The sequence below is a fragment of the Colossoma macropomum genome, unplaced genomic scaffold (assembly GCF_904425465.1).
Source record: "Colossoma macropomum unplaced genomic scaffold, Colossoma_macropomum, whole genome shotgun sequence".
Lineage (NCBI taxonomy): Eukaryota > Metazoa > Chordata > Actinopteri > Characiformes > Serrasalmidae > Colossoma > Colossoma macropomum.
The window spans coordinates 22,866,304-22,894,301 of NW_023494800.1; the positions used below are offsets into that span (position 1 = coordinate 22,866,304).

At 38.5% G+C, this 27,998-nt stretch overlaps 3 protein-coding genes across 4 annotated transcripts; 2 read left to right on the forward strand and 1 right to left on the reverse strand.

The window, feature by feature from the left end:
* The first annotated feature begins 765 nt into the window (after positions 1-765).
* Positions 766-3,222, forward strand: cunh17orf97 (chromosome unknown C17orf97 homolog). The gene is made up of 2 exons (XM_036588524.1): positions 766-1,214; positions 2,531-3,222. The coding sequence occupies exons 1-2, from the start codon at positions 1,028-1,030 to the stop codon at positions 2,917-2,919; spliced, it is 576 nt and encodes a 191-aa protein (XP_036444417.1). The 5' UTR covers positions 766-1,027; the 3' UTR covers positions 2,920-3,222.
* Positions 3,223-7,707: 4,485 nt separating this feature from the next.
* On the reverse strand, positions 7,708-18,236 carry LOC118820590 (apoptosis-inducing factor 3). Its single transcript, XM_036588961.1, has 19 exons — positions 17,682-18,236; positions 17,288-17,372; positions 15,607-15,716; positions 15,373-15,482; positions 14,310-14,354; positions 14,026-14,107; positions 13,419-13,531; positions 12,389-12,475; positions 12,220-12,311; positions 11,382-11,512; positions 10,789-10,904; positions 10,577-10,648; positions 10,344-10,407; positions 10,126-10,202; positions 9,824-9,941; positions 9,494-9,592; positions 8,444-8,519; positions 8,245-8,349; positions 7,708-8,005 (listed from the first exon to the last, which is right to left on the reverse strand). Exons 1-19 carry the CDS (start codon positions 17,698-17,700, stop codon positions 7,960-7,962), a joined length of 1,647 nt encoding a protein of 548 aa, XP_036444854.1. The 5' UTR covers positions 17,701-18,236; the 3' UTR covers positions 7,708-7,959.
* Positions 18,237-18,692: 456 nt separating this feature from the next.
* si:ch211-274p24.4 (coiled-coil domain-containing protein 92) lies at positions 18,693-26,684 on the forward strand. Of its 2 annotated transcripts, none has more exons than XM_036588962.1 (5): positions 18,693-19,038; positions 19,998-20,166; positions 21,639-21,686; positions 23,550-23,872; positions 25,269-26,684. In XM_036588962.1, exons 2-5 carry the CDS (start codon positions 20,037-20,039, stop codon positions 25,596-25,598), a joined length of 831 nt encoding a protein of 276 aa, XP_036444855.1. In that variant the 5' UTR covers positions 18,693-19,038; positions 19,998-20,036; the 3' UTR covers positions 25,599-26,684. The 2 variants fall into 2 exon arrangements, with proteins under 2 accessions (XP_036444855.1, XP_036444856.1); XM_036588963.1 differs by lacking the exon at positions 18,693-19,038 and adding an exon at positions 19,519-19,621.
* Positions 26,685-27,998: the final 1,314 nt, after the last annotated feature.

Genomic DNA, 27,998 nt, shown 5'->3' on the forward strand with positions numbered 1-27,998 from the left:
TGACATTTGTGTTATTGTGCTATATTAACAAAAATATGGAGCCAAATCTGTCTGAAAGATTCAAAAGTTAATGATAATAGTTTATAGTTCCGCTCACTTGAGTACGAACTAGATGGGACTGACCCAAAAACGGGTGTGGAAAAAAACAACGCCTCTAAAGCTTTCAGAATAAAATCAACATTATATTAAGGATAATATATTTTGCTTTAGTACAAGGACTGCAATAAGGACACCTGCTATTTAACTAATCTGTTCATTTTTCTAGGTAAATATTTTATCCACAAAATGAAATTTACAAAAAGAAAATTACAACTTATTTAAAGATGACTTTTACAACTATGTGTCCTCAATTTAATATATGTATTGTAAAATACATATATTAAATTGAGCTAAGTTGACGAAAATATTGACAAAATTTAAAAATCCTTTTAAGATATATTTCGTTCTAAGACGAGATTTGATGCCTGTCATATATATAAAAAATATTTATATATTTTAAACATATTTTAATTTTTTTTCTAATTGTTCTAATTGTACCTGAATTCCTTTTTGTGAAATACTGTATCAAATAAATAAATAAATAATCTCTTCCACAACACCAACAGGGAGGAGCCCGGTTTCCATGGAGACGCGTCGGCGTCTCCTCAAACCTTTCGACCCTTAGAGATTTTCAGCCTCAGTCAGGTTTCGACAGAGCGGCTCTTCAGGCAGACGTTACTGCGCTGCAGAGACCTGCAAACCTCCCAACTTCAAATCAGAAAACAATGTTCAACAGCTCGGAAGTCTTCTACTGACCCTTCTGTGGGGTAATTTAGCCAGAGAGTCCCTCCTGTACCGTCAGAGAGAGGCTCGGGCAGACTAACGCTCACTGTGCTTCTCTCACACTGCCTCTGTTTATCAGCGTGACGCTGCTTCCGCCGTTTAAGCAGCTAATTCGGTGAGCTTTTGGTTCAGCCTGTTCAACTACTGCGAAAATAATGAGGTGATATATTGAGACCGTGAACTTAAACTAACTGTAGGCTACAGCATGGCGACGTCGGGGGGCCGCAGTAAAGTGTCTGAGTGTGAGGAGGGCCCCTCCGCTCGGAAAGGTCAGCACATTCCCAAAGAAGGTAAAAAGAAGAGGAGAAATAAAGCCAAAGAGAAAAACAAATCGACCTCTGAGGTAAAGAAAAGAGGACATCCCAGCACGCCTTCAAACTCAGACGACTCAGGTTAGTGGCTGCCTTTACTGTCTGATTATCCTGATTTTAATTCTTCAACATTTGATCAGCAGACAAACAGAAAACAGAAGCCGAATGAGCACAACTCAGAAATACCAAACAGGACATAATGAGCCAAGAGTGACCTTTGGCTTTTGGCTGGTATATTATTTTTATTATACACAATATGTCACATTATTTTTGGCTGACATTTAATAAGTTAGAACAGACAAACTAGTGGCCCGTTTTAAAAATACTATCAAAAACTATGAATTTAATTATTTGTATTCAACATTTTGCTGCGCTATATCCAGTTAAACAGGACCAAACAGGATAATTATGCTCTCTTTTTAATTAAACATGTAGTTGATGTTTTTACAACAATATGCTCAGAAAGGCGCATTGTGACATGTGATGTAATTTATTGCACGAATGTTAAACATCGTCATATTGCCAGCTCTATTATTATTATTAGTATTATATTTTGTTGTTGTTTTGATATCTAAACCCACCATATTTCATTTCAGCTTCCCAGGAAGCCCCCCCTTTCATGGTTTCACCCTAATAGGTGCTTAAAGACCCCTGTCAGGTTTATTTAGCATTTGTTCTGGCTCCAGGTGAAAGGATGCAAAAGTTACCATGCCTCTTGAATTACAGTCGTATGCAAAAAATTGGGCGCCCCTGGTCAAATGTTTTGTTGATTTTTTGAGTGAAAATGTTACATATTCTCTACAGAGAACACTGTACTGCACATTGTAATGCACACTTAGCTTACTGTTTATTTGCTTAATGTAACATATAGTGAAACATGTATACATATAATATAATAAAACATAAAGTGTGTCCTGTACAAAAGTTAAAGCACATTTTATATTTAATGTTTAAAGCTTTTCCTACATGTTGCGTTCTTATTTTCACTTAGAAAACCAGCACGTGATCTCACCAAGGGTGTTCTAATATATGCATATGACTTCACCTCTTCAGCTTTGAAGTACTTGAGTATGCAGGTGCAAGACATTTCTTAGGGAACCACCAGCCTGTTGCATTTTTAGAAGTCCTTTAACCTTTTAGAGAGAACCTAGAAAATGCTAAAGGCTCAGTAGACGAATGCTATAACATTTCACACCTCAAGGCCTGGTGAAACCTCAGTGTATGGGTGTTCCTTAAGATGATAACCTTTTCTCAGGGGACTTCTTTAAATTCTCTTTGGTTGGAAGAGGAAGATCCATGACACTTAATTGCCATCACTTTACCCATTCTGTCTAATTTGTAGTGGGGGCTTAAGCTGTAATCTATCTGCCCTGGCTCATTGTTTTGTCCTGCTCCAGAGAGGCCCCACACAGAAGAGAGGACAAATGTAGAGAAGATCGGTGACCCGAATGAAGCCAAAGGCCATGCCAAAGAGAGGGGCAGCAGGAAGAGCCGGAAATGCAAAACTACACCGCCTGCTGTGGAGGAAGTTCCAGTTCCACCTCAAGAGGACAAAACAGAACTGAGCAGCCAGGCACAGGAGAGCCTGAGGTGGGAAGGGGTTCTAGAGGATCCTGCTGCTGAAGCAGAGCGGTTGGAGGTCTACAGAGCTAACCGTCGCAAACGCTACATGGCCTCCAGGCAGACAGTTTTAGAAAATATCCGGGTGGAGTTAGGTCCAGACCCAGGTGTTTCTAAACTGGGCAACAGAGTGCAAAAGGCTGGTGCTGCAGCAAAGATTTTGTAGAATCCACTGCTTGTGTATTTTGGCTGTGATTTTTTTATTTTCTTCCCAGTTTAGTGGTTGTTATTACCTAATAGTAAACCTCTGTTCTATATCAGCAATGTACTGTACTCAGCCATCATGATTAAGCAGTGCTTAAATGGCAGTTTGCATGATGACAATACATATTTTAACTTCTACAAGATGTTTCTTACAGTAAGATATAGAACCTAACGGTCCCACCCATTTATATGCATTTTGTATATTTTTAATGTAGACTTTTTAAAGATCATTTTTTGCAATAAAGCATTTTGGAATATTTGAAAAGCTGTAAATGGTTTGTTACTGATTACTGATTTGTTGTCCATTCTTGGCCTCTGTATACTGGATTACTACACCCTCTTGTTTGCATGTGTTGGGTCAGATATTGTCATCTTGTTGCATAATTAAATATCATGCAAACACAATGTAAGGGCTACTTTAACACTGTGGCACTCCTGTTACATTGATCACTTTAAATTGCTATTTGATGCATGAAGCAGCGAGGCTCTGCTCCACAGCTTGACTAATTGGGCTCCTTTGTGTGGTGACAGGAGCAGCAGTGCAGTGGGCATGCCCATCCTTGATTTTCAATCAGGGGCAGTTTGCCATTTAATTCTACTAACACACCTGGAGCAATTCCTCCCCAGCAGTCTACAAACAACACCTCACAAAGCGGCAAGACTGTCTGAAAACAATATATCTTTCTCAGATGTGTTTCCATTGTTTTGCTATTGCCTGGTGTTTTGATGGCCAGTAACATAGCAACTAAACGTCTGGTAGAGAATATGAGTGATCTGTTTGTCTTTTCTTAGTAAATATTTTTGTTGTTTGAGGCACACAGCTCAAGACTACAAAGTCTATTGGTAGATCTAGACACCAAGTAAGTTCGGCCCGACTATAGTGATGACTGGCATCACCCAAAATACATAATCTGATGATGTTAAAATATCTTATCCATGTCATTCCTGCTGAAATATGTCAAAAGTCACACAAGTCATGAATTAATATAACACACTGGCATGCGTGTATTTCAACAGTCACTACTACCTGCTGAGCCATATGCTGTTGATTTTCCATTTAAACAAATAATTAACCCACAGACCTTTGATGCTTTTGTGTTGATGCATCAGACTTCATTAGCAGTACTGCAAATGAACCTTTCGCAGTATTGGAAGAATACAGTACTTTAAAATAGTTTTAGTTAATTTTTTATACAAACTGCACTATGTAAAAGTCAGAGACCATTTAATGTCCAGTCACAACTAATATCAAGTACAGGTTATGCACTTTTCAGCGTCAAGAAAAAGCAAGAAACATACATTGACTAGAAAATTACACAGAAGCATCAACAACTAAATATAATAGGAGACTTGCTTTCAGTTTTTCTAAGAAATCTGCAGGGATATTTTTAACACCTCACAATGTTCAGTCTTAGAAGTTGATTGCATTTTCAGCAGTTTCTTTGTTTTATTTGCAGATTGTCTTCTTTTTTTTGTGCCTAATTTAGACTCATAGTGTTGATTATCTTCTCACAGTGGAAGGATGGACAGAAACATGTATTTTTTCAGATCTGAAGCAAGAGTGGAACTTGAGTTTCTCCTATCGCTCAAAGTGACAGGTTTGGTGGTCTACCAGGTCTTGCATCGTCGTTAGTTGTCCCATTTTTCTTTCTATCTTTACATTTTTTTTCACTTATTTTCCTTTGACTTTTGCTATCTTTTCTTCCTTTTTTATACCTAATCTCCTCAAAACATCTGAAAAAATGAATAACTTGTACTTAAGTCACTGTTTTGACTGGGAATAAATACATGAAGAGTGCAGAGTCTCTGATTTTGCACAGTACTGTAGATTAAAAACTCTGTTTGTTAGGAATCTCAATTTCTCACAGACACTTAAGGCACAGTCTTAAGGCGTTGCTTTTATGCAACCATGTTGTACAACAGAATACTTTATTTTCAAAGTCGGTACAAAACCATAAATGAATAGTGGAATAGTGGCTGGAACTGCCATTACACTGTGGGAGATGATCTTTCCCACTTGATTAGCAGCAGGTTGTGACATCCTGTTGAGAACAGATCTTAAGTGATTACTTTAATGCAGTAAATACATCCAGCATTCTAGCAATGAACAGGAGCGATGCTACATCCATAGTAACAGAAAAATTGTGAAATGAAACATAGTCACCACTGCATTGTATTAGATGGTGATTATATGCCATACAAAGTGTAACATGTTGACCATACAGTGTACTTTTACAACGTTTTGCAGTAAGCTGTTTTCATGGAAAGGAAAAATGGACCTTGTAACTGGACGCCACTGCTGCAAGTCAATGAGGCATCTATACACTCACCAGTACAGTAATACACTGGTGCAAAAACTGGAAAACATAATGCGTAAACATGAGAGGTATTTTGCCTGAGGACTTCACACTGGACGTTTGCTTTGAATACTTGGTACACTTGGTATTCTGACCAGAGCATTTGTGTTAAAAGCATTTAGAATATATGGTTCATCTTAGTTTTGCACTGCTACTTTTTATAAATAAGTAACAATATATATTAGAAATTCCACACAGTGATAATCATTAAATAATCGAATGTCTGTCAGCTAAAGGATATCTGATTCAAAAAGAGGAGGTTTAAAATAAAACTTAGATTTTTGAATTTAACCCTCTTAAAGGACTATTCTAGAGTTTTTCAACATAATATCTATCAGCTGCATCACATAGTGGATTACCACAGACAATACTTTTGAGAACATCATTACAATAGAAGCCAATGTGAAACTGCAAATTCCACCAATAAAAGTTTAAGTGAAACATATTTTTGTAGAATACTTTCATGAGTTCACAAAAAATGAATGTGTTCTACAAAAAAACATAATCTCTTTAACTGATCCTTTCAGAAATGGGACTAGTTTTCCAGAGAGAGGATTTTGTAGTAATAGGTAACCAGTAGTGGTGTGGGTGGAGTTTGACATGTTCTTCCCTGATCGCCACGAATACCAGAAAACCGTAGTGAAAGAGAAAGTAACTGGACCTGCTTTATTTACCAAGTTGCTCCAGTGCTCAAAAGTTGGATGAAGCTTCACAAAAACAGCTTTGATACTCGTGTTACATATATTTAAGAAATGTATTCATGGAATTCAGTAACTGCGCAATGGCTTCTATAACAAGTGAGTTTCAAGTCAATGGGCCTTCTGTCCTTTTCTAAGTATAGGGAAATGTGTCAAACTGACCCTGCTAACTGAAAATACAATACAGATGAAGCTAATAGAGATTGTTTTGAAAAAGGCTGGAGTATTCCTTCAACCACTGGAAAGCGTATTTTTGCTATTTGTATTATCTGACCAATGTTTATGTCCCTTAAGACCAATCTTTGGTTTCTGCTTAGAAATGTTTCAAACTGTACAAACACACAAGACCCATATCACTCTATAAATTGTATCATCAATCACTAATATAATAGTAATGCCACTAAACATTTTAAAGGAATCCTTAGTCTTGGACTGCCTACAGCTATAAGGTTAAAATTCCCTGCCCTAAATACTGACTCCTGACTGCTCCACATGGCCTGTATACTGTTTATACCAGTTCCTACTTGAAAACATTAGAAAAAATGCATAAGGACAGTGAGAGGTTTGAAGGTAAGGTGAGCTTGTGAGCGAGAGAGGTAAAGCGAGGAAATGGGAGAGAGCAGCACAGCATTTCTTTTGTGAAACAAGCCCTCTTTTTTAAACGAGTCCCTTTTGTGTCATGTTTGTCCAGTCCTATTATCACCCCCCTTTTGTGACCGCCAATGCAGTCAGCATCTCTTTCCACCCATTGCACACTGTTCACCTAATCCCCCTCTACGCTCTAGTGGGGCACTCCAAACACAGGCCTGGTCAGAGGTCCTCTGTGTTTTTCCACCGAACACACTCCTGTTTGGAGCCCGATGACTGGTTATCTAGTTACGCCAGATCCATCATTTGTCCAGTCTACTTAACTGACACTGTACTTAATATTTGATCAACCACTACTACCAGTGCTCCACTTTGTATCCCTGGCATTGTATTTCTGCTGAAAGTAAATGCAAACTTGACCATATGAACTAAGTGGAAACTCCTTTTAATCTTGTTTTTGTCTTAAGGACTTACATATTTTACAATGATTAGATGAAACTCCTTAGAAAGAAACCATATTATTATGATGCTGCTCAAGGACTGTTACTATAGTGCACTGAAATTGAATATCCATATCATTGCTGTCATAAGAAAATCTTGACCATGAAACACTAACTTTACACAAGAGGAAAAAAGTTTTTTGTTTTTTTTAAAACCTGGACCAATATCCGTTGGCCACACCATTACCCCATGTTTTGGGGACAATAATTCATTTCTGATATTTTATTCTTATTGTCATTCAATTCAAAGTTCATAATGTGGATCTCATAAGAAACTAGTGGTGACACTGTATACCCTACCCACCCGAGAGCACTAAGGAAAAAAAAAGGAAAAATAGCTCTTAACTTATGTTAATGTAACTTAAAAACTTGGAATTACAAGTTCACTTATGACAGCAATGATATGCTCACCCCCTGATTATTCGCATGAACTGTTCCTAAAATAATTCTAAATTTGACAACCTTCAGGAACCATCGGCGTGCCTCCAATTTCAAACTCTTAAAAGGTTTGTGGCTTCAGATGTCATATCTGACAGGCATGCTGTGCCAATTCTTTCATGACAAAGTTAGACCTTTCTCCTCATTCAGATTCATGGATCTGACTTTAGAGATTTCTCCTCTGACTGTGAGTGTAAGAGTACCAAGCTCACAATGATCCATATACGAAGCTCCCTGATGAGACACTACATTCTGCCTACTCAACTGTCAATGCACAGTGACTTCAAGAAGACTTCTTCCCTCAGTGTAGCTGTCCTCCGAGTATTGGTTTCCACTTAAGGAACGAAGGCACAAATGAATGATGGATTGAAGAAACTGAAGAAGGAGCAGGAGAAGAACACTGAAGAAGTTCATGTTGCTGTCAGTGTTTACCGGTGGGCAGCTTCAACCAGCTCAAGTCATCTGACCTTAACAGCGAAGAGAAGAGCACAATGTGATTCAGACTGGCAGAGGATTTTGCTTCTAATCACCTAAACTAGGGTATGATGTGCTTGTCCATGTACTGTCTATGTTCTCTCTGGCCCCAGCAAACTGTAAATGCCTGTAATCTAACACTGCCCGGTGTGGTGTTTCAAACATCTATTATTGGGCACAAACTCTTTGTCTTGTAATATGTTGGCCATGTAGGTGTCCTTGGGTCACTCACTCTGCTTCCGCCTTTGTAATCACTTTCCCCGCTGCGAACCTTTCGGCCACGGCCGAAACAGCAGGTTCAACGTTCAAGCCTGCTGTAGCCACAACCTCATCATCTCTGAAATGAGGGGAAAAAATATTATTATCAAATATATATTATTGCCATTTATAGTACGAAGTCATGTAGAGAACTGATATTTTGCGCTCCTTACTTGATGTAAAATGCTAAGAACTTCATGTCCTCAAAGCGACCTTTCAGTACTAAATCAGTGTATCCCTCGCCATACCCTGCACATTATGGACACAGAACATAGAATCAAATTCTTAGAAATGCATGAAATAACTACAGCTTTTCAAAACCCTTATGAGGTTTTCAACAAACAAAGGCAGGTTTTGCATTCATAGATGGCTTCTGGATACTGAAGGATAATGCTGTTAACAAGAAATAAGTAGTCCTCAATTAAAATGACACAATTCTATGTCAAAAGCATTTCTTATCTTTCTTCTAGGGATCAGAATCGGCAGATTTTTGCCTGAACCATGAAATTGGCAATCAGCCAATTGTTTTTATTTTGGCAGATCTGTGTTGCTATTATGTAAATTACATGAGTCAGAGAAATTCACTCATACTGTATTTGAATGCTGCTGCTACACCTATAGCAAAATATTGTAGCATGACTATGCGTGTTATTTAAATAGCCAATTATTTTTGCTCTTTAAATCATGTTATTCAAATAGGCAAGTGATTTAAAATTGAAAGACTTAGAGTGGGAGCTTGGCCCATTAAAAAGCAAATAATGTTGTTAATAATACATTTGTCTATTAGAAAGTACAGGAAATGAGCTAGTGTGTTTCATGTGCTCATTCAAACCAAACAGTGTGAGCTTCAGATGAAAAAAAGGCTATTAAAAATCGTCCATTGGCCAATCTAGCTGTAAAGAAATCAAAATCAGAATCAGCCATAAATGTCATGAATCATGATTGTGCATCCCCACTTTCTTCAGTAAATATTTTAGCAATGGCAAAATGCAGTTATAGAATATAATAGAGAATGTGTGAATGCCTCATTGAGCAGCCTCATCTCTGAGTGAGATCTGTTAATTTTCAATAACGATGTTGGTGGTAGATGTAATTGTTATTTACATCATGCTGTTTGTGCGCTTAGCTGTTATGCAAAAAGCATTAACTCAAAATCTGTCTTTCTTTAGTGCTCACACTTAGGGAAAGAGAAACTGAGTCTTTATCTAAAGAACTAGACATACCTGCATATCGAATGGTCTGCCCCAGCAGGACGGTCCAGTAGAATGGCACAGTGTTCAGAGCGACTTGTCTGCCCAGCATGTTCAAAGCAGCAATCCGTCCTAATAAATCACACACAATTCAGCAGTGAAACCATCAGATTTTTATTGTAACGCCAGAGTGACTTCTATCATTATAATACATGTCTATGTAATATTAAAAAGCATGATTGGTGTTTTCTCACTCAATCCTTCAATTAACAGGCTCAGCACTACTAATGATATGGTACTAGACTTTTGTTCACATTTTCTGACAGTACTCAGTAGAAATGAGAACAGCACGCTTGTAGTTACCTTGTGCCTGTGCTGTTTGCCAGTGGGCAACACTGACGCTCTGGTCTTTGATCATTTGGAGAGGAAAGGAGGTTAGATCTCCTGCACAGTAGACATCTCTTACATTCGTCCTCATGTACTGTAAAAAAAAATAATAATAAAAAAATAATAAATAAAGTGCTGCATGTGACTGCATGACAATACACTCAATACTCTATTGTATACACCATGTATATGTAAACAAAGCTTTTTTTCTGCATCGAGACAAATGTACTATATAGTTTAATGTATGACTATAAAATGAAACATGTCATAACACTCACCTTATCCACAGTGACATAGTTCTTAGAGTCCATCTTGATCCCACTTCCTTTAAGAAACTCTGAGTTAGGTACGATCCCTTGTTAGACAAAGAAAAGAAATATATTTTTCAACACCACTGAATGTAGCAGCGACGCATTTCAGAAAAAATACACATATTTAGCCAAATGAATTTGGCTTTACTGTCACTTTGTGCAATATATTCTTAAGTTTCACGTACCAATCCCTACAAGTAACACATCAGCTTCCACAGTGGTGCCACTCTTCAGCACTACCTCTTTAACCTAAAGAAATAAAGACAAATATCACACTTTTAGTTTTACATTACTAACTAGATGGAAACATATTAGATGGAAACTTGTTAGTTTATTCGTTTAGCTCATACTCATACAAAAATGGGAATTGTTTTTTCTTCTCTTAAGATTTTTCTCAGAAACCTTGAGCTTTTTTTACCCTTCCGTTCTTGCCCCGGACTTCAGTGACACTGTCATTCATGTAAAACTTCACGCCCCTCTCTTCCAACACCTGTATGAATTTATACACCAAAGTAAACAGAAATCAGCTTCTACAAATCTGTATTCTGCTCTCCTTTGCTTCACTTTCGAAGTAAATAACAGATTTTTATCAAAACACATTATTGGAAAATACTGGCTCCTCTCACTCACCGTCATGGTGAACTTCCCTATCTCTCGCCCCAGTGTCTTCAGATAGGGCAGCTCACTGAAGCCAATGATAGTGATGCTGCTAGCCTTATCGATCATATAGGATGCCACCTCCATGCCTGCAAAATCAGAGAACGCAGTCAAGATTGTATCAAAAACTAGGATTAGACAGTTTACAAATATATGTCCCCAAATCTATACACTTGCATAAACTTTACAAAGACATCATTAACCTTTTAACATTCACAGGCCCTTTAACATGCACAGACCAATAGTTACTGAATAATAAGCCTTACAATGTGGACCTACATAGGAGCCTAATGAGTTAATTCCAAATAATGGTTGAAATACAAATCTTTAGCTTTGTACCATATCAAAATTAGGTTCTCAGATTCATGTTATAAGCCAGCTCTCTTTGACATAGCTTGTTGGCAATAACAAGACTTTATAGCAGTGTTTCCCAACGCTGGTCTCGCTTGGCACACTTGATCCAAATAATCATTTAATTAACAAGTACATTGTCACTTTAAGTGGCTGTGTTAGAGAAGGAAAACTGAAAAATGCATTGCTTAAAAGCATGAAGTTGTTGTTCTTACCAACGAAGGAGGTGCCCACAATGACTGTCCTGCAGCCCATGCAGGCATTATGAATGCGGTTGGCATCCTCTGGTGTCTCCAGCATCAGCACGTTCTTCAGCTCTGCCCCGGGGCTGTCCAGCTCCTTAGCCCTGAGAAACAAGTACTGTTTACTGAGAAACAAGTACCTTTTCTTTAACCAGAGCTCATACTGTGTGGGCTAAATGAACACTTAAAACACACTAGCACAGTTCCTTTACTTTTTTATCGCCACTGTCATGATATATATAATCTTATTTGCTCTTTAAGGGACTAAACTGGCATTTTAAATTTGTAAATGAAAAATCAGTCGCATCTTTAAATGACATGAACCAAATAAAATGTTACACTGAAAGTAAGAGGCATCTGGTTATTTAGCAGAATGAGTCATGTACAATAATGCTACAACATTTTGCTATAGGTATAGCAACTATGAAATCCCCTGCCTCACATTATTTATGTCATAAATCTGTAACAGATGAGCTGGAATAAAAATGAGAAGCTGGCTAATTGCCGAACTGCATGTTTACAGAAAAAAATCTGATTCTGATCATTGACATAACTGATTTTTGTTTGTAGGTTTGTGTACCATTTAAAATGTCAGCAAATGTTAGTTGTCAGCTAACGTGTGAATATTTGATAACAAACTTGCCAGTAGAAATGCCCCAAAACTGTATGAAAAAAATTCTTGCTACATTAATATACATTAAAGTTTTTCTTGCTCTCCTATTACCCTTTTATAGATACAAGATTTTGTTGCAACAGTGATATTACATAATGCGAAAACAGGGATTAATACTGGAACACACCAGGTACTCACCTGCAACCTGTTGCAACAAGGAGCTGGTCATAGAACTCTGTGGTGCCATCATTAAACGCCACTGATTTCTTGTCGGTGTCTATTGACAAAGCCTGGTATGAGGAGAAGAAAGGGTTTGGTGCATGCAGCCCAACATGAAAGAAACGAGGGAGCAGTATATTTATCTCACCTCTTTTTTCAGCCACACTTCAATGTCATACTTTTGGTAGAATTCCATTCTCCTGAGCAAGATGCTGTCACTCTTAACGTTCATCACCTGGAACCAAACCCAGCAAAGGCACAGGTTTAAAGAATAAAAAAATCAGTTGCCTTAAAAATATTGGGCCTCATTCACCAACAGTTTTTAAGAATAATTTTTTTTTTAATCCACTTACACAGTTTTCACAAAGATTCTGACATTCACCAGTGTTTTCTTATCTGGGATTTGTTCTTGAGTAAGAACAGAATCTACACACACTCAAGAGCACAAGGGTGTGAACAGTTCTGTGGTTTAAGAACATGTCATGAATCTGACGTAGACTTTTCCTTAGGACTTTTCTCAAGAACACATTTAAGAAAAGACTTAGGAAGATATTGGGGAATGAGGCCCAATATATATATTAATATATATTTACATTTGTTATATTTACATTTACATTTAAATAATAAAGGTTCATCAAGCATTCAGTGAGAACCACTAATTGGCATTTGTCACGGTGGCTCCTTTTGTTTCTACAGAGGCTTTTCAAAGACCGGCTGCTCTGGCTCTTTGGGTTTTAGATTCTTACTTTACACATGTTGGTGTGTTTCGTTAGAAACACCACATGTGCATGGAGCATAAAGAATGAGTACGGTGGCTCAAACATTCAGGCTGAGTTTGTGAAAGAGACTTTGAATGAAAAATGTCAGGAAATTTTTCTGATCTCATGTATACAATTTTAGATTTTTATACATTTTGAAATAGTAAGTTGTTACTACAGCTAATTCTGCGGTGTGGATTAGCTGAAAAGTGTTCTTTTTGTGTAATGTCTGATAACTGTACATTTTTTCATTCAGAAGACCCTCTACTAGTAACAACGATGGCCAGTTTGACTCATTTACTTTGAACAATTAAAAGAGGAGCGTATGTGATGTTGCATTGAAGCAGTTATTTTAAGAAGAAAAAGCTTTTTTTCCATACATATCTGGTAATCAGCATAAACAGCACATCACAGCCATACCTTACTAAGCCTGGTTTTGTCATATGGAAGGAGGTCATCTCTGGTCACCATAATGATTCTTCCCCTGTAGTTCTCCTGCCTGAGGATCTCTGCACATATTACTGAGGCACAACCTGCAGAAAGAAAGATGATAGTGAAAAAACTCACAGCATGATTATCACATCATAAGAATATCCAAGTATTTGTATTGGACAAGGGGACATAGAAATAATCACATTAGGAGCAGAAGATTACCTCATTAATTGTTATAATGTATTGCTTTTTATTTTTAAGTACAATTTAGATGTTTACTGTTTAATTTATAAGTAATTGTTCTCTTTTCTCTCTGCATTTCACTCTATTTTATCAACTGTGTATTTTGTATTTTTTTTACCTTTATTATATTTTATGTTCAGCTTTTTCCTGTTTTGTACATTTTGTTTGTTTTTAATCTGTCTGTAAAGGACACTGTAAACACTTTAAACACTGTAAGTGTGTAACCTATACAGCACTTGTAAAAGGTGCTATGAATAAAAAGTGCTATAAATAAAATGTATTATTATTATTGTAGCTGTAGTACGTTTTTAAAAGGTAGGATGCAGCACTTACTTATTGCGCTTGTTCTCACCTCCTCCTAGTAGAATCACAGTATGTTTCACTTCAGGATCTCTGGCTCCCATCTTCTTCACTCTCTTGGCCTGCCCTAGAGCCTGCACACAATTCATTTACAATCTACAGTGTATCAATCTGGCATATTACAAAAAGCAAATATCATTTTAAGATGACATACTACAACATTAAACACTGGAATTGATACATGTATTAAATCCAGTCGCCCCTCAGACTGGGTAAATTGCATACATGTTCACATAAATAGTGTTATTTCTTGTCAGGCTGAAGAGCTCTGCTCACCTTTTTGTTTACGGTCACATACACTCTTCTGTCCAGAATTTTTACCTGTCAACAGAAAAAAAGCCAAAACAGCTTGGCATCAGTATGAATATGACTCTGTGGATCATGAAAATGTGGACATTCTCTGACAGTTTAATGATCCAGTTGATCCAAAAGAGCCTGTTACCTATTGTCATATCCACATTCTAAAGCCCACAGCATATCTGGAACAAACACACATACACACACAAAAATGGCTTCCAGGTTGAAGGTCTTCAACATAATGCCCGAAGGAGAGCCGTTGTTTTTCAAAAACTTCAACAAGAAACTATTAAGTCATAATTTTACTTGCCATCAATACAATATCGTCATCAACTTCAGCGCTTTAAACAAAGGCAAAAGGATATGCAGAGGCTTTAGATGGACATGAGGACTAATATATAAACTACACACTTAAAAGTGATGTTTTTTCAAGGGTCATTTAGTAAAGAAAATGGTTCTATATAGCACCATGAACACTCAAAAACCCTTTGCATGATTAAAGGTTTTTTTAATCGTGAAATGGTTCTTCAGATTGATGAAGAATGTGCTGTAGATGGTTGTATTTAGTACCTTTTTAGGGTTCTATTTTACTACTTTTTCTACTTTAAACATGATTGTGGCTTTTGGTGATGCTGTCGCTATTTTCTTAATGCAGTTCATGTGGTTGTTGTTTCTGCATAAAGCTACTACAATGATTAAGCATCCCTCGCAAAGAACCACCACGCTTTATATTTGTCTCAATAAAACATGGTATCAAAGGTATCCAAGACATTGGATAACTTATGATATCCAATACCATCTATGAGTATAGATATAATGACTTTGCTTCATTTACACATCACCACTTGTACAGTGCTAGGTGACAACATCATTCTATATTTTCTTTAGCCTCTAAAACTCTAAAGGATCTTAACTGAATAATTAGAAACCATCCAATTTTGATCCTAAAACCTACCATCAAACAGCCCTCCAGGAACGCTTCTAGCAAACTTTTTTAAATCATAAATTATCATAAACATGACACGAGTAACGCTGACAGTACCTTGTGGCAGGTCAGGCTGTCCATGGCCGGATACTCCTCCATATCTCCAGTCTTCACGTTGAAGCAGGCACCATGCCAGGGGCAGCGTACCCTGTGACCCACCAATACTCCTGTCAAAGAAACAGAACAAAGATCAGTTGGTCTGACACATGATTGTGTCAGACCAACACTCAACACAAATTATTGGTAACTAAACACTACAGTTCAGAGGGCGCTCTGTCTTTCACGTCTTACCCGTGCTCAGAGGAGCACCGTAGTGGGTGCACTGGTTACCAATGGCCGTGTATTCCCCGTCACACCTCACCAACAGGATGTTATGGTCCCCAACATCCACATCCATCATCCTGAGGGATGCAGAAGACAGACATTTTTGTAGAGCAAGACTACTGTTCTTGTACAGATAAACTACTGTTTAAAAGGTTGGAATTACTTGTCGATTCTGTGTTAAGTTATATCCAACAATAAATTACGTAAGGTTTAAATATCATAAACAACAAACCAAAGCCTCAAAAATTGATCATCACTTTTGAAGAACAAGGCATTCTGGATATTACCTTTATTATAACTTCATGGTTAAAGCTATACAGTTTCTGAGTCATTTCAGAATCATCTACAACTCTGGGCACATCTAAGAAGTTCATTTTTTACAGCTTCATAGCTACCTATTAATTATTTGAAACCTGTGAATTGTACTTAACTAGCATATTAGAATAATTTCATACATTTTTCTCTAACAAAATTTTTATTTTTTTTATAAGCATTGATTCTAAACTTTTGAAAATTGCCTGTATTGTGTTGTGACTAGCATGTTAGCTTATGGCTAGAGTGTTATATCAGACTATAAGGCACAGCTTTTGTATCAAATATTGTACTTATATAATGTTGAATGTGATCATAACTCAAAATGGAAACATTAACATATTAATGTAAATCACATTTTCTAACACAGTTTTAACAATAAATGGTATCAAACGCTGGAGTTAATGCGCAACTGCTAATTCACCCGAAGGTTGGCGCGCAGACTGCCGGTCACATAGCAACGCAAATAACATCTTCCCTAGCTAGTAGCTAACGAAAAGGCAAAGATACAGATTTAAGATGAACATCCATAATTTGGTGACAAATGGACTTATATGCATTTATAAGCTCTCCAGCTGGTTTCCTGATTTGTTCAATCTGCAACAAGAAACTGTCAAACACTAAAAGGTTGTGAAGCTGAAGTCAGCTTCTCATTCATCAGCTTCTTGTTTGAATTTTCCTGTTCCACCTTAAATAGTGCAGCAGGTACATAAAAAAGTCTCATAAAAAAAGTCGAACATTGAGAGACATTTTACAAGCAACACTTCCACTTTTGAGGAAAAGTTTCCTGCTGGAGATGCGAGAAAAGCATCTATAGCTGAGCTAAAGCTTAAAGTAGAGCAAAGTAAGCCTTATATTACAGTTTTATATTATATTTGTTAGCCTTTACTAGTACATTAGCACATGCTGAGCCATATTTACAGCCAAGATGCTAAAATGGACATAAAATGTTGTGGCTCCCAGGGTGCTTTGATTTTTGTTGAAAGGACAAAATGGCTCTTCTTAACAATTGGGTTTCTGACCCCTGTGCTAAGGTAGTGTGAGATAATGTAAAATATTAACATAAACACTACAAGAACATACAATGTCCTACAGGGTTTTTACACAAATACATCCTTCTACCTTATATGGTATGAAGTTAAATAGATGTGTCATAACACATCCATAGTTTAGTACTAGGACTGGCTGTAATTTACCAGAATGGATGAAATGGCAACATGAGGCGAAACAAACAAGCAAAGCTCTTCAGATCTGATGGCACACTGAGAGAAACACTTCCCCCTCGTACTGCATTTACTTAGTCAATGAAAAATACATTAAGCATAATAGGCCTCACTCTCCATCCTTGAGATCGGACTCCATGCACACGGCCGCAGTCGCTTCTTCCTCGTCTTCCTGTTGGTCAGCATGATGCAGTTCTTCTGGGAACACAGCACACTTCTTTCTACCACACTGATTTCACAACAAACTTTTAGTAGACTTTTAATAAAATACCTTTGCTGTGATGGCACTGAGGAACCGCTTTTAGTTCCCTAAAGAACAGATGGCTTTAAAAAAGTTTAAAGAACCAATTATGTAAAATTTCTCTACAAATTAAACAGTTTTCCTAGAACCATACGTCCAAGCCTAGAACCATTTATGAACTTTTGTTTTTAGGAGGCTCAAATGAAATTAAATTTGAATATTTTGTTCACACAAACAAATTGAAGAAAGGCAAACATGTTACTTACTCGATTTCTTCTCAGACATCAGAGGATTTGTTTAATTAGAGAGGACAACCTTTGTCCAGCTTTTTTAAAACCAACTCTTTCACAATAGTGTTCTCACAAAATCAAGCCCTCATGGCTGCTGACATGGCTAGTGCAGATGTCCTTAAGCCAGGAGACCAAAAAAGTCCCTTCGAGATTTCACTGTTGAGCTGCGTGAACTCGCACATGAAGATAGTTACCCAAAGCTCTCCAAAATAAAGAAATATATGAGTTTCTACAAGGTAAAATCCACTGATGCAGGGTACTGCTTGATTAGCCGGAGAGACTGGGTGAACTGCATATGCAGTGTTCAGTGCTGTTAGCTCTGCCATTGCAAGGGAATAGAGAACGGCTGACCAAGCAACAGCTTCCAACAATGACCATACACGCACAAACACACACACAGAGCAAAGTGTGTGACGCTGCATTATCTTGCATGAAACACGGCTGCTGTGTAAAGCTTCTCCTTTGAGGAGACGCCCTTCCAGGCCACATATAAAGAAATGGACTCAGTCCAGTATGTGAGTGGCAGAACAGAGAGCATGGTGTGCCCCAAGCTATTGACTGAAGAACTGAACAGCACAATGACTTTGTATAGACATGGTCCAAAAGGTCAAGTGACTGGATCACTCAGGGTTGGGCCAGTTAGATATCTGCTTTACAAGGATTGCACATTAAACATGGCACATTGATAATCTATGTATGTATAAACAAACACGTTTAAGCCATTGAAGAACAGCTTATATTTGATTATATTTAGTCACAGATAGATAGATAGATAGATAGATAGATAGATAGATAGATAGAAACACTAAAAGTCAAACTTTATAGTTTTAAAATTGTACATATTTGAATTTCTATTTAAAACTGTACTATCTGAAAGGAGACCATCAGGACTGTTTTATAGCATGTCATCCACGCCTCTTCACATGGGAATTAGACGAAGAGCAGCACAAACATGACCACCAGGGGGCACTGTGCTCCTGTCCAAAACACTCACCATTAACGCCACACGATTTCTGGGAAAAAGTAACCTAATGGCACTCTGAATGTGTTTCAGTAGCTGTTCCACTCCAGAGGCATAAATCGCTCACTGGCTGACCTGCCCCTCAGGTTCAAACTGAAGTTGAGAAAGAGGCACTGAGCTGAAGGCGTTCAGCCCCCCCTGCACACCAGAGTAAAATTATGCCGTGAGATTTAACCAAACCGTCCGGGTTTGTCTTTTCAGCTCGTCGCTGAACCGCTCGGAAGCTGAACAACATGGCAGAGAGAGAAGCGCCCTGACAGAGATGCTCCGCTCCGGAGCCGCCTGGCATCCGTTCATCAGCTCAGCCGGACAGTAAGCAGCACTGACCCTTCTCACACTTCTCATCCTCACAGTCACAGACCGTTTTTTAAAGCGGTTTGACTTCATTAGACTACATTATTCAGTCATGTAGACGAAAGTCGGCTTCTCTTTCGCCCCCTTCTTGTTCGAATTTTCCGTTCCACCTTAAATGGTGCAGCAGTTACATTGTGGCGCCTGAGGCGTTATTATAATAACCGCTGCACCATTTAAGGTGGAACGGGTAATTCGAACAAGAAGCTGGCGGATTGGATGCCAACTTCAGCCTCGCAGTCTGTTTAGAGGTAAATCTGAGGTCAGCTGCGAAGACATATTTGAGATTACATCACTGACAGCGAATGAATGCAGGACTATTAGTTAGACTCGTTAGCCGTTATGCTGTGTCTGAAACCTTCCAGATAAGAATGTTAAAGAATACTTAACTCCGGTTAGCTGGCTAACGTTAGCGTTTCATATCCATACTGTAATATACAAGACCTGAAAGGTGGACGGCTACTGAATGTTTCTAGAAGAATGAAAATGTATTAAGTCATACGACAGAGCAGCTATAGGGCGGCACAGGAACCTGAACATTCAGGTATGAGGTGTTTTCACCTTTGGTGAGCGTTTCGTTGAGTGTGAACGAATGTAAAAGGTTTGACGACATTAGATGGCGATGTTTACAAATGACTGCAGTTACGCAGTTCCTGTTTATGCTTCACTACGCCAGATTGTGACCTGCCTAATGCAGGATTACACTTACAGTGCATTGTATTTATAAGTTAGAAGAAGTGACACAGGTCATTTCCTTCTCTGTTGACTGTTAACTTTTTACATGTTAATACTAAACTGCTGTTCACCAGCGTACAGAAGTCTGACTGAGCTGCAATTTGCTGGGGATATTTAATCAATTAAATGTGATTATTGTGTATTAGTGCATGCTGACGCTTTGTTTTTATATCTTGCGTGTTTAGACCCTCTGCCCCTTCATCCAGGGCGACTGTGGGGTTTCCATGGATACCGCCACCCTAGCCCAACAGGTGGAGAATGTGGAGCGTAACATTGCGTTCCTACAAAAGGAGCATCAGGTCCTCCTGACCGGCCTCTGCCTGGAGATCCGTCAGCTGAAGAAACGATGTAACGGTCTGTCACTTTCTGTCACATCACTTGATCTGGCTGGGCTGGTGTATCTGTCAGGGTCAGGCTTCATACACACTGTATGGCCAGAAATATGTGGACACCATTCCAGTTAGTTGGTTTAAATATTTCAGCCTTTTGTTAACATGCATTCGCAAACACTAGCAGTAGAATGGGTCATGCTAAAGAGTACCACTATCATAGGATGCTACTTTTCCAGCAAGTCAGTTAATCCAATTTCTGCCCTGCTAGAGCTGCCTTGGTCAACTGTAAGTGCTGTTAGTGTGAACATCTAGGACAGTGGTCACCAACCCTGGTCCTGGAAAGCTACCTTTCTGCAGATCCTAATTCCAGCCACAATTTACCATACCCGCTCCAGCTAATCAGGCTCTTCCCAAGTCCTTGATTTGCAGGTTCAGATGTATTAGAGTTAAATAAAGGGCAGGGCAGCTAAATGGATACAGATTATAACTAAGCTCTGCAGGAAGGTAGCTCTCCAGGACCAGGGTTGGAGACCACCGGTCTAGGAGCATCAGCAGCTTAGCTCGAAAGTGGTAGGCCACATGCTGAAATGTGTAGCATGTAAAAGTTTTCTGTGCTCATTTGCTGAACTTACTACCATGTTACACACTGCCTCTGGAAGCAGCATCACCCCTGTCAGTGCCAAGTGATGGCTGGAGTGGTGTGAAGCACACCGCCATTAGACTGGAAACACACTGGGAACACGCTTTCTGGAGTTATGAGTGACGTTTTACCATCAGGCAGTCTAGGTTAACTATGTGGCAGCAATCTGGGGAAGGCCCTTTCTGGTTTCAGTGTGACATTGCCCCCGTGCACAAAGCATGCAAGAAATTGACTGGCTTGAATTAGAACACTGACTTCAACTAGGCCTTATCACCCAACAATCAGAATCTAACAGAAAGCCTTTTCGTGGAGAGTGGAGGCTGCTATAGCAGCAAATCATATTAATGCCCATAGTTTTGGAATGAGATGGTCAGCAAGTACATATAGATGTGATCCACACACTTTTGGTCATGTGGTGTGCTAAACGACAGTATAATGTCTTCATTATGATAAATTATGTTACCAAAAGCTTTTATAATCATGCCAGTGGTATTGTCAATTCTTTGAGTGACCAACTACATGTTTTATTAAAAAGAGGTTTAGAAGTGTCATTTTCAGCCTCCAGACTTGGAGGCCGAGGTTTAATTTTTACCTGCCCTAACATTACAGGGTAATTATCAGGCCCTCTCTGAGTTCAGTGATATCCAGGTGTACAGAAAACATTCATTTGTGCAGCATATGTGAGGTCTCCAACACTGGAGTTTGGAAACACCAATCTATGGGCCTTTAAAAGTTCTCTTTCCTTGTTTAGTATATCTGAAATGTATTGTAGTATCTTGCTTTCTGCTTAATGACATGGAGAAACTCTCTGTGCTATTTTATTCTCTAATTGCTCTCTGCCTCCTTCTGTGCAGATTTGAGTTGTGAGCTGAGCAAAAGGCCTCCTGGAAGAAGCAGTGAAGGTGATGGCCCTACAAAAGCCAGTCTTAACTACTTTACATACTGCACTAAGACATGTTTTTAATGCACATCTGTGCATAGTTGTAGATAAAGTGTATTACATGTGAGACGTTGAGAAGATGTGATTATGTCAGGATATGAGAAAAGAGATGGGGGCAAGGCTGGAAGCGAGTAAGAATGTGATTTGACAGAGAAAATGCAAAAGAGATGAAAGAGTAGCAGAGGCAGCAATGTGTCTCAAACAGAAATACTCCAGTTAGACTGTTGTCATAGGGCTCAATGATTAGCAGTCGTACATTTTAGATGTGCCTCATTATTACACACGTTATGGGGTAATACTGGATGGGCATTCTTCATTGTAAAACCTTCAGAGTAACGTTTCTGCCAGGCCATGTATAACTGCTGCAAAGACTATTTATATTAATTATCAGATCTGTAGTGGTGTGCCCCTAAGTGCCTTTGCACACACAAACACACACGTAGTTTCTGGGCGTGGGGATTTTAACTGTTTTGACAGGGATGCATGATGATATTGAAATCATATTGACAAGTAATTGCTTAAAAAAGATTGAACAACTGATAGATGTTTAGATTTGACTGATATTTCCAACCAAAATTTGTTGATTTATTTATTGTCTACCCAATAATGAATTTATGAATTTTTCTGCATTTGTAATCTTACAGAAATATGTCAAATTTCTCTGTAATGGTAATCCAAGTAGATGTAGTCCCAATTTCTATGCTTGATAAATGTTCATTTGTCAGCATCAGCAGATATATACCTGAAAATTTTTTTGTGTTGTTATGAATAAAACATGGAAGCTTTAGATTTGATTATTGTTGGTTGCTAGGAGAAGATTGTTGATGTTGCTTGATTTATATAGTTATTCAAAGGTGCTTTAAGTGTATGTGATTTAGTGTGTTTTACTACCAGCTGACCTACAGAACAATAATTTACAGCTTGCACTGTACAAATTTGTCATGTTTTTGTTGAAATATTTTGTTGAATATAGCTCCACTTAGATGTCACCAATTATTGTGAGATGCAATATCAGCTGATTGTTTACTGACAGTAGCTGTGGTCCAGGTGGGGTGCATTTCTAGACCGCTACATCGTCTAAGGCTGTTGTAATCGGAAGATAAGGAATTGAGGAAACTACTAAAATACTTTTTAGGTCTTTTGTTGCCCATAACCCTTTTGCGCATGTGTCTGACCCGATGAAAGTTCAAAGGAAATGCTGGCAGCTGAAATCAGCTACTACTCACTGTCATTAAAGTTCATACATACACAGTACACTGTTTCTTTAGTTGGTCTCCGTTTAAGAGAGTGTACATTGAATGCAGGGTATGAAATGCACCTGCTTTCAGTGAGTTTAACCGTTTTTAGATAGCAGGACAGAAATTAATTAAAAAGAAATTGTTTTGCCTGCCACATGTTACAGAAATTAGCATTCTGCTTGCCAGCTTATTATCATTCACATCAGAAGTATTTTTTCCATTAAATTTTGCGGAGGAAATAATGTTCAACTCCTATCTGATGACATGACCAAGTGGCCATGGTGTACTATTCCTTTTTTTGTTATATAATACAATTAGGAGCTTTCGTAGGAGAGTCCTACTGAGAACCCACCTTTAGCTGCAGCCTAGCTTTTGGAACACAGCTGTTCTGTATCATTCTATGTTGCATGTTCAATAAAAAACTTAAATAGAAGTTAGTTTGTTTCAAACTATTTCAGTGCCTTTATTGAACAACCAATTAAGGAAACAAATGCTAAGATGAGTTCAGATAGCAATATATCTGAATAACCACACCTAACCCTATTTTAAACACTATATTTATGCAAAACTTCCCCTGTACTATTCAGAAATAGCAGCTGAAGAGGAGTTGCTGCAGGCTCAGTTGTCAGAGATGGAGCAGCATTTGGCTGAGCAGGAGTGTTCCCAGAGGGAGCTCAGGGCCAATCTGCAGCACAAGGGGGCACAGGCGGTGGCACTGCAGGTGCGGTTGCGGGATGAGGAACGCCGCTTTTTGGAAGAACTGAAAAGGCGCAGTCACAAAATCACTGCCCTGAGCCGCGACCTCCGCAAACAGACTGACATTGCTGCCCAGCTCGCTTTCCAACTGCACTCAGCACGCTTCCGCCTCTACCACCAGACTGATGACGAGGAGGATGAAGGGGACACACAGGTAAGAGAAAGTACAAATGATGTATCCACATTGCAGACTCGATGTGGAACAAATCTGATTTTTTCAGGGCTGTGTGAACATTAAAATCAGATCTTTTCAATGCAACCGTACATCACACTTACTGTGCATATCAGTGACAAGCTGTGCACTTCCAGAGCAGATAATCTTTGCAGTGAAGCCTTGTTGTGAAGGTTTGTTCATTTTATTGCTACTGCGGTGATGGACTTAAAACACGTGAATCATGCAGTGACGTTTGATTTTGAGAAAGTGTGTATGAGGATACTTTCAGGATACATGTCTGTTCACAGTGATGACGTAAACGGGCCACTTACACATCAAAACAGAGAACTGATTGAATTTGATTTTTAAAAAATGGAATTTAGCTGTAAGGCTTGTAATGTTCAGCCAAAAATGAATGAGTGCTTGTCATGGTATGTGAGGACTTTTACTACCCTTTTTAACAAGCCCTTGTCCATTTCGCTTTGTCATTTCCCCTCAAGGGGGTCTCTCCATTACTTTATCAGCACAAGTGAAGTTAGTTAAATGAGACTTTGAAGGGGCAAGAAATCGAGTGGACACATTTCCCTTTTCAAATCCGAAAATAATGCCAGACAAAGCTGTTTATAATCCAACATTTCAAAAGCGCAACATTCGATTTGCTGGGCTTTAGGTTACAAACTACTCCATCTCTTGCGCAAGACAGCTAATATAACACCACCTTATTGAGCTAACTGGTTAGTTAGCATGCTAAATGCTACACATCTAACAAAGCAATTACTCACAAATGTTATTTACAAAGTTTGCATGGCTCTCTGAGCTAACTATATACACCGATCAGGCATAACATTATTGTGCACACATAACTCCTTGTTTCTACACTCATTGTCCATTTTATCAGCTCCACTTACTACATAGGTGCACTTTGTAGTTCTACAATTACAGACTGTAGTCCATCTGTTTCTCTGCGTACTTTGTTAGCCCCCTTTAACCCTGTTCTTCAGTGGTCAGGACCCCCATGGACACTCACAGAGCAGGTACTATTTGGGTGGTGGATCAGTCTCAGTACTGCAGTAACACCGATGTGGTGGTGTTAGTGTGTGTTGTGCTGGTACGAGTAGATCAGTTTTTAAACACCTCAGAAGAATATATATATATATATATATATACACACACACACACACACATATATATATATATATATATATATATATATATATATATATATATATATATATATACATATATATATATATATGTAGCATGTATATATATATGGTAATGCGGCACTGTACATTATATTTTTATAATCTTAGCTTACTGTCCACTTTTTGAAATAGTTCCTTTCAGTACTTCATTTAAGTCACTGTCCTTAAAAAGCACTGTTCTCCATGCACAGGAACCGGGCTGTTCTGGTAGTTCTCCCCAGGCTTCACCTGTCAGAGCAGAAGTGAGACACCGCAGCCACTCCTCAGCGCGGATAAGGAGGTCGGAGCGAGCAAGGGAGTGCGTGCCACGTGAAAGAGTGCTGGGGCCGGAGGAGCCCCGGTCTATGCCTGACCCCGCCCTCTTCTTGTACCCCTTCAGACACAGGCTCCTGCCTCTGCACACGTCACTGGGTGGACGCTGGAGGGAGGGGGGGCTATCAGAGAGGTCAGATGGTCGAAGGGGTAGATTAAGGACACGATCAATGAAAGATAATACTGGACCAGAGACTACAGAATTATAGGGCAACATTAAGATAAATGATCTTGCTATTAAAAGACGTGTGAGTTACACTATATTTCAGTTGTACAGTATCAGTATCAGTCAGTTCTAAAATGTCGGTCTTCAACGACCATATCTATGGCAACCTGATTAACCCAGAATAACTAATCAAATTTATTTGTAATCATGCACTACTTACTGCACCTTGTATTACCCATTCGTGTATATCAACTTTATTTATGATATGTAAAAATGCCACAAAACAAAGGGATAAGATTTTGTATAGTTATTCCTTGGATAAACAGTATCCTCTGTAGTTTTTGGATTACCTGTAATTTTCATACTTCTACTCACAATTAGATTTGGTATCGTGTGACCAAAAGACTGAATTTAATATGATAAATTAAGTGATGGTTTGATTGATTTAAATAAAGATTTTTGCTTATGCAAGCTTAGAGAATATATGGACCAGATGAAATTTAGATTTGAGATATGGACATTAAAGGGGGTCCACTGATGTTCTAATATGGTGCCAGAAGTAGGTTGGTGCAATAGTACCGGCCAATTAAATAAATAAGTATAGGCCCAAACAAACTAAGTAGTCAGTGCTCCCCTCCAAGCATACTGAGCTGTTCAGTTGTACTGAGCTTCACAAGCATTGTTTTGGAAAGATGAGGTTGTCTAAATACATGAGTTTCAGAGAATGCACACATTAAATCTTCCCAGGCTGTAGCAAGGAAGATACATATAGCAGGGTTAAAACTGGCAAACACTGGGGAAAAAATGCCTTATCTGATAGGTAAAATCTAACATAAATGAAATAGTTTTAAATATCACAGTCATTCACATGAAGACAAACAGCAGCTGATCTTCTGATTGTCCAGTTAACTGTAGACATTATATGTATATAGTTTAAGACCACAGACTAAAAGAGGACCTAAGATGACTGACATATTTATGCGTCTTGTAAACTTGTCACAGACACAAATAGATGCTGTAAACTGGAACCACGCTGTCAAAGTTTACTGTCAGTTTTTTTCCAGCTTAATAAGCTGAACAAGTAGTGTGGTATGTTATCTAAGACACAATAAAATTACTCATATTTGTTATTTCTTTGTCAGCTTTATTGTCTGCATCACTTTTTATCCTGCTTTGACAAACTTTTACAATGAAATAAATACTGATGCTTTTCAACACTTCCTGGAACAGCGAACAGCCCAAAGTTCACATTGAGCATAAATATCTAAATTCATGTTATCATTTTTAGCCAGTGACATGCCCATATAAAAACGTCTGGGTCCAAGACTTTTTTGCATATGGAAAGAATAAATAGCATTTTCGAAATTTGCCTCTATTGTGCTTTGTGATAGACACAAATGTTCTCAATCCAGTTCATTGTGTCCCTTTTTCAAATGTCCTCCTTACGAGGTCACTAAGTAGCCTAAATGCAAATTTTGCTACATGCAAGTTAAGACATAAAACTGCATAAAACTGACACCAGGACTAGCAACCTGATCAAAATAACCCAGGCAAACAGGCAAACTTTGTCAAAAGTGGTTGTTAAGCCTGTTTAGCAATTCGACATACTGAACAGTGGGTGCTTTTGTAGAATAAAGTTGAAATATAATATTACACTTATTTATATCTGATGTCATTTCAATGTGCAGGAGTGTTAGCATACTGTACTTAACAACCTCATAATTCAGAGGATCCAGCTACACTTGGAGGAAAATGTACACGGTGCAAATTGGTGATTTTCAAATATATAGATGAGCCCCTATAATTTTTTATAGATAAACCCCTTAGACCCAGTTCCTTATATGGGCATATTGCCCACTACAAAATGATGCAATTTGAGGGGTCTTTTGGTCTGTTGTGATGGAAAATGGACTTAGTTTTCCATAAAAAATACAAAAGCCATTTGAATGTACTTGATGCCTTTATAATATCAGTAGAAGCCCTTGGCCCAATGAGGTTTTTTGCTGTTGACCATTAAGTGGTGCACGGCTCATTAATTACAGACTGTCAAACTTTGTGCGGCTGTATATGCACGAAGAGAGAAATAACAGCATGTTAGCAAGCATATTCATAGACCACGTTAAGCTCTTACTGTTTTGCTTAGGTTAACATTTATTTCCTTACTGCTTTTTTAGAATCTTCTCAGACAAATGAATGCTTCAGCATTCTGCTGTTACTGCGGCAGTTTGCCATAGCAACCAGCCTGGAGCAGCCGTGAGCCAGCAGTCGATTCAAAGGGGACAGAAAAAAGAGGTGTGTCTGACACAGACCTTCTCCCTATGCCTGATAAGCACAATGTAGAGGTGGAGCAATTACCAAAGCTATTTATATAGATGACCCAAGTGACTGAGCAGGTGCACGTGATGAATATATTGAACAGGATCCAGGAAGTTATGTATGTCAC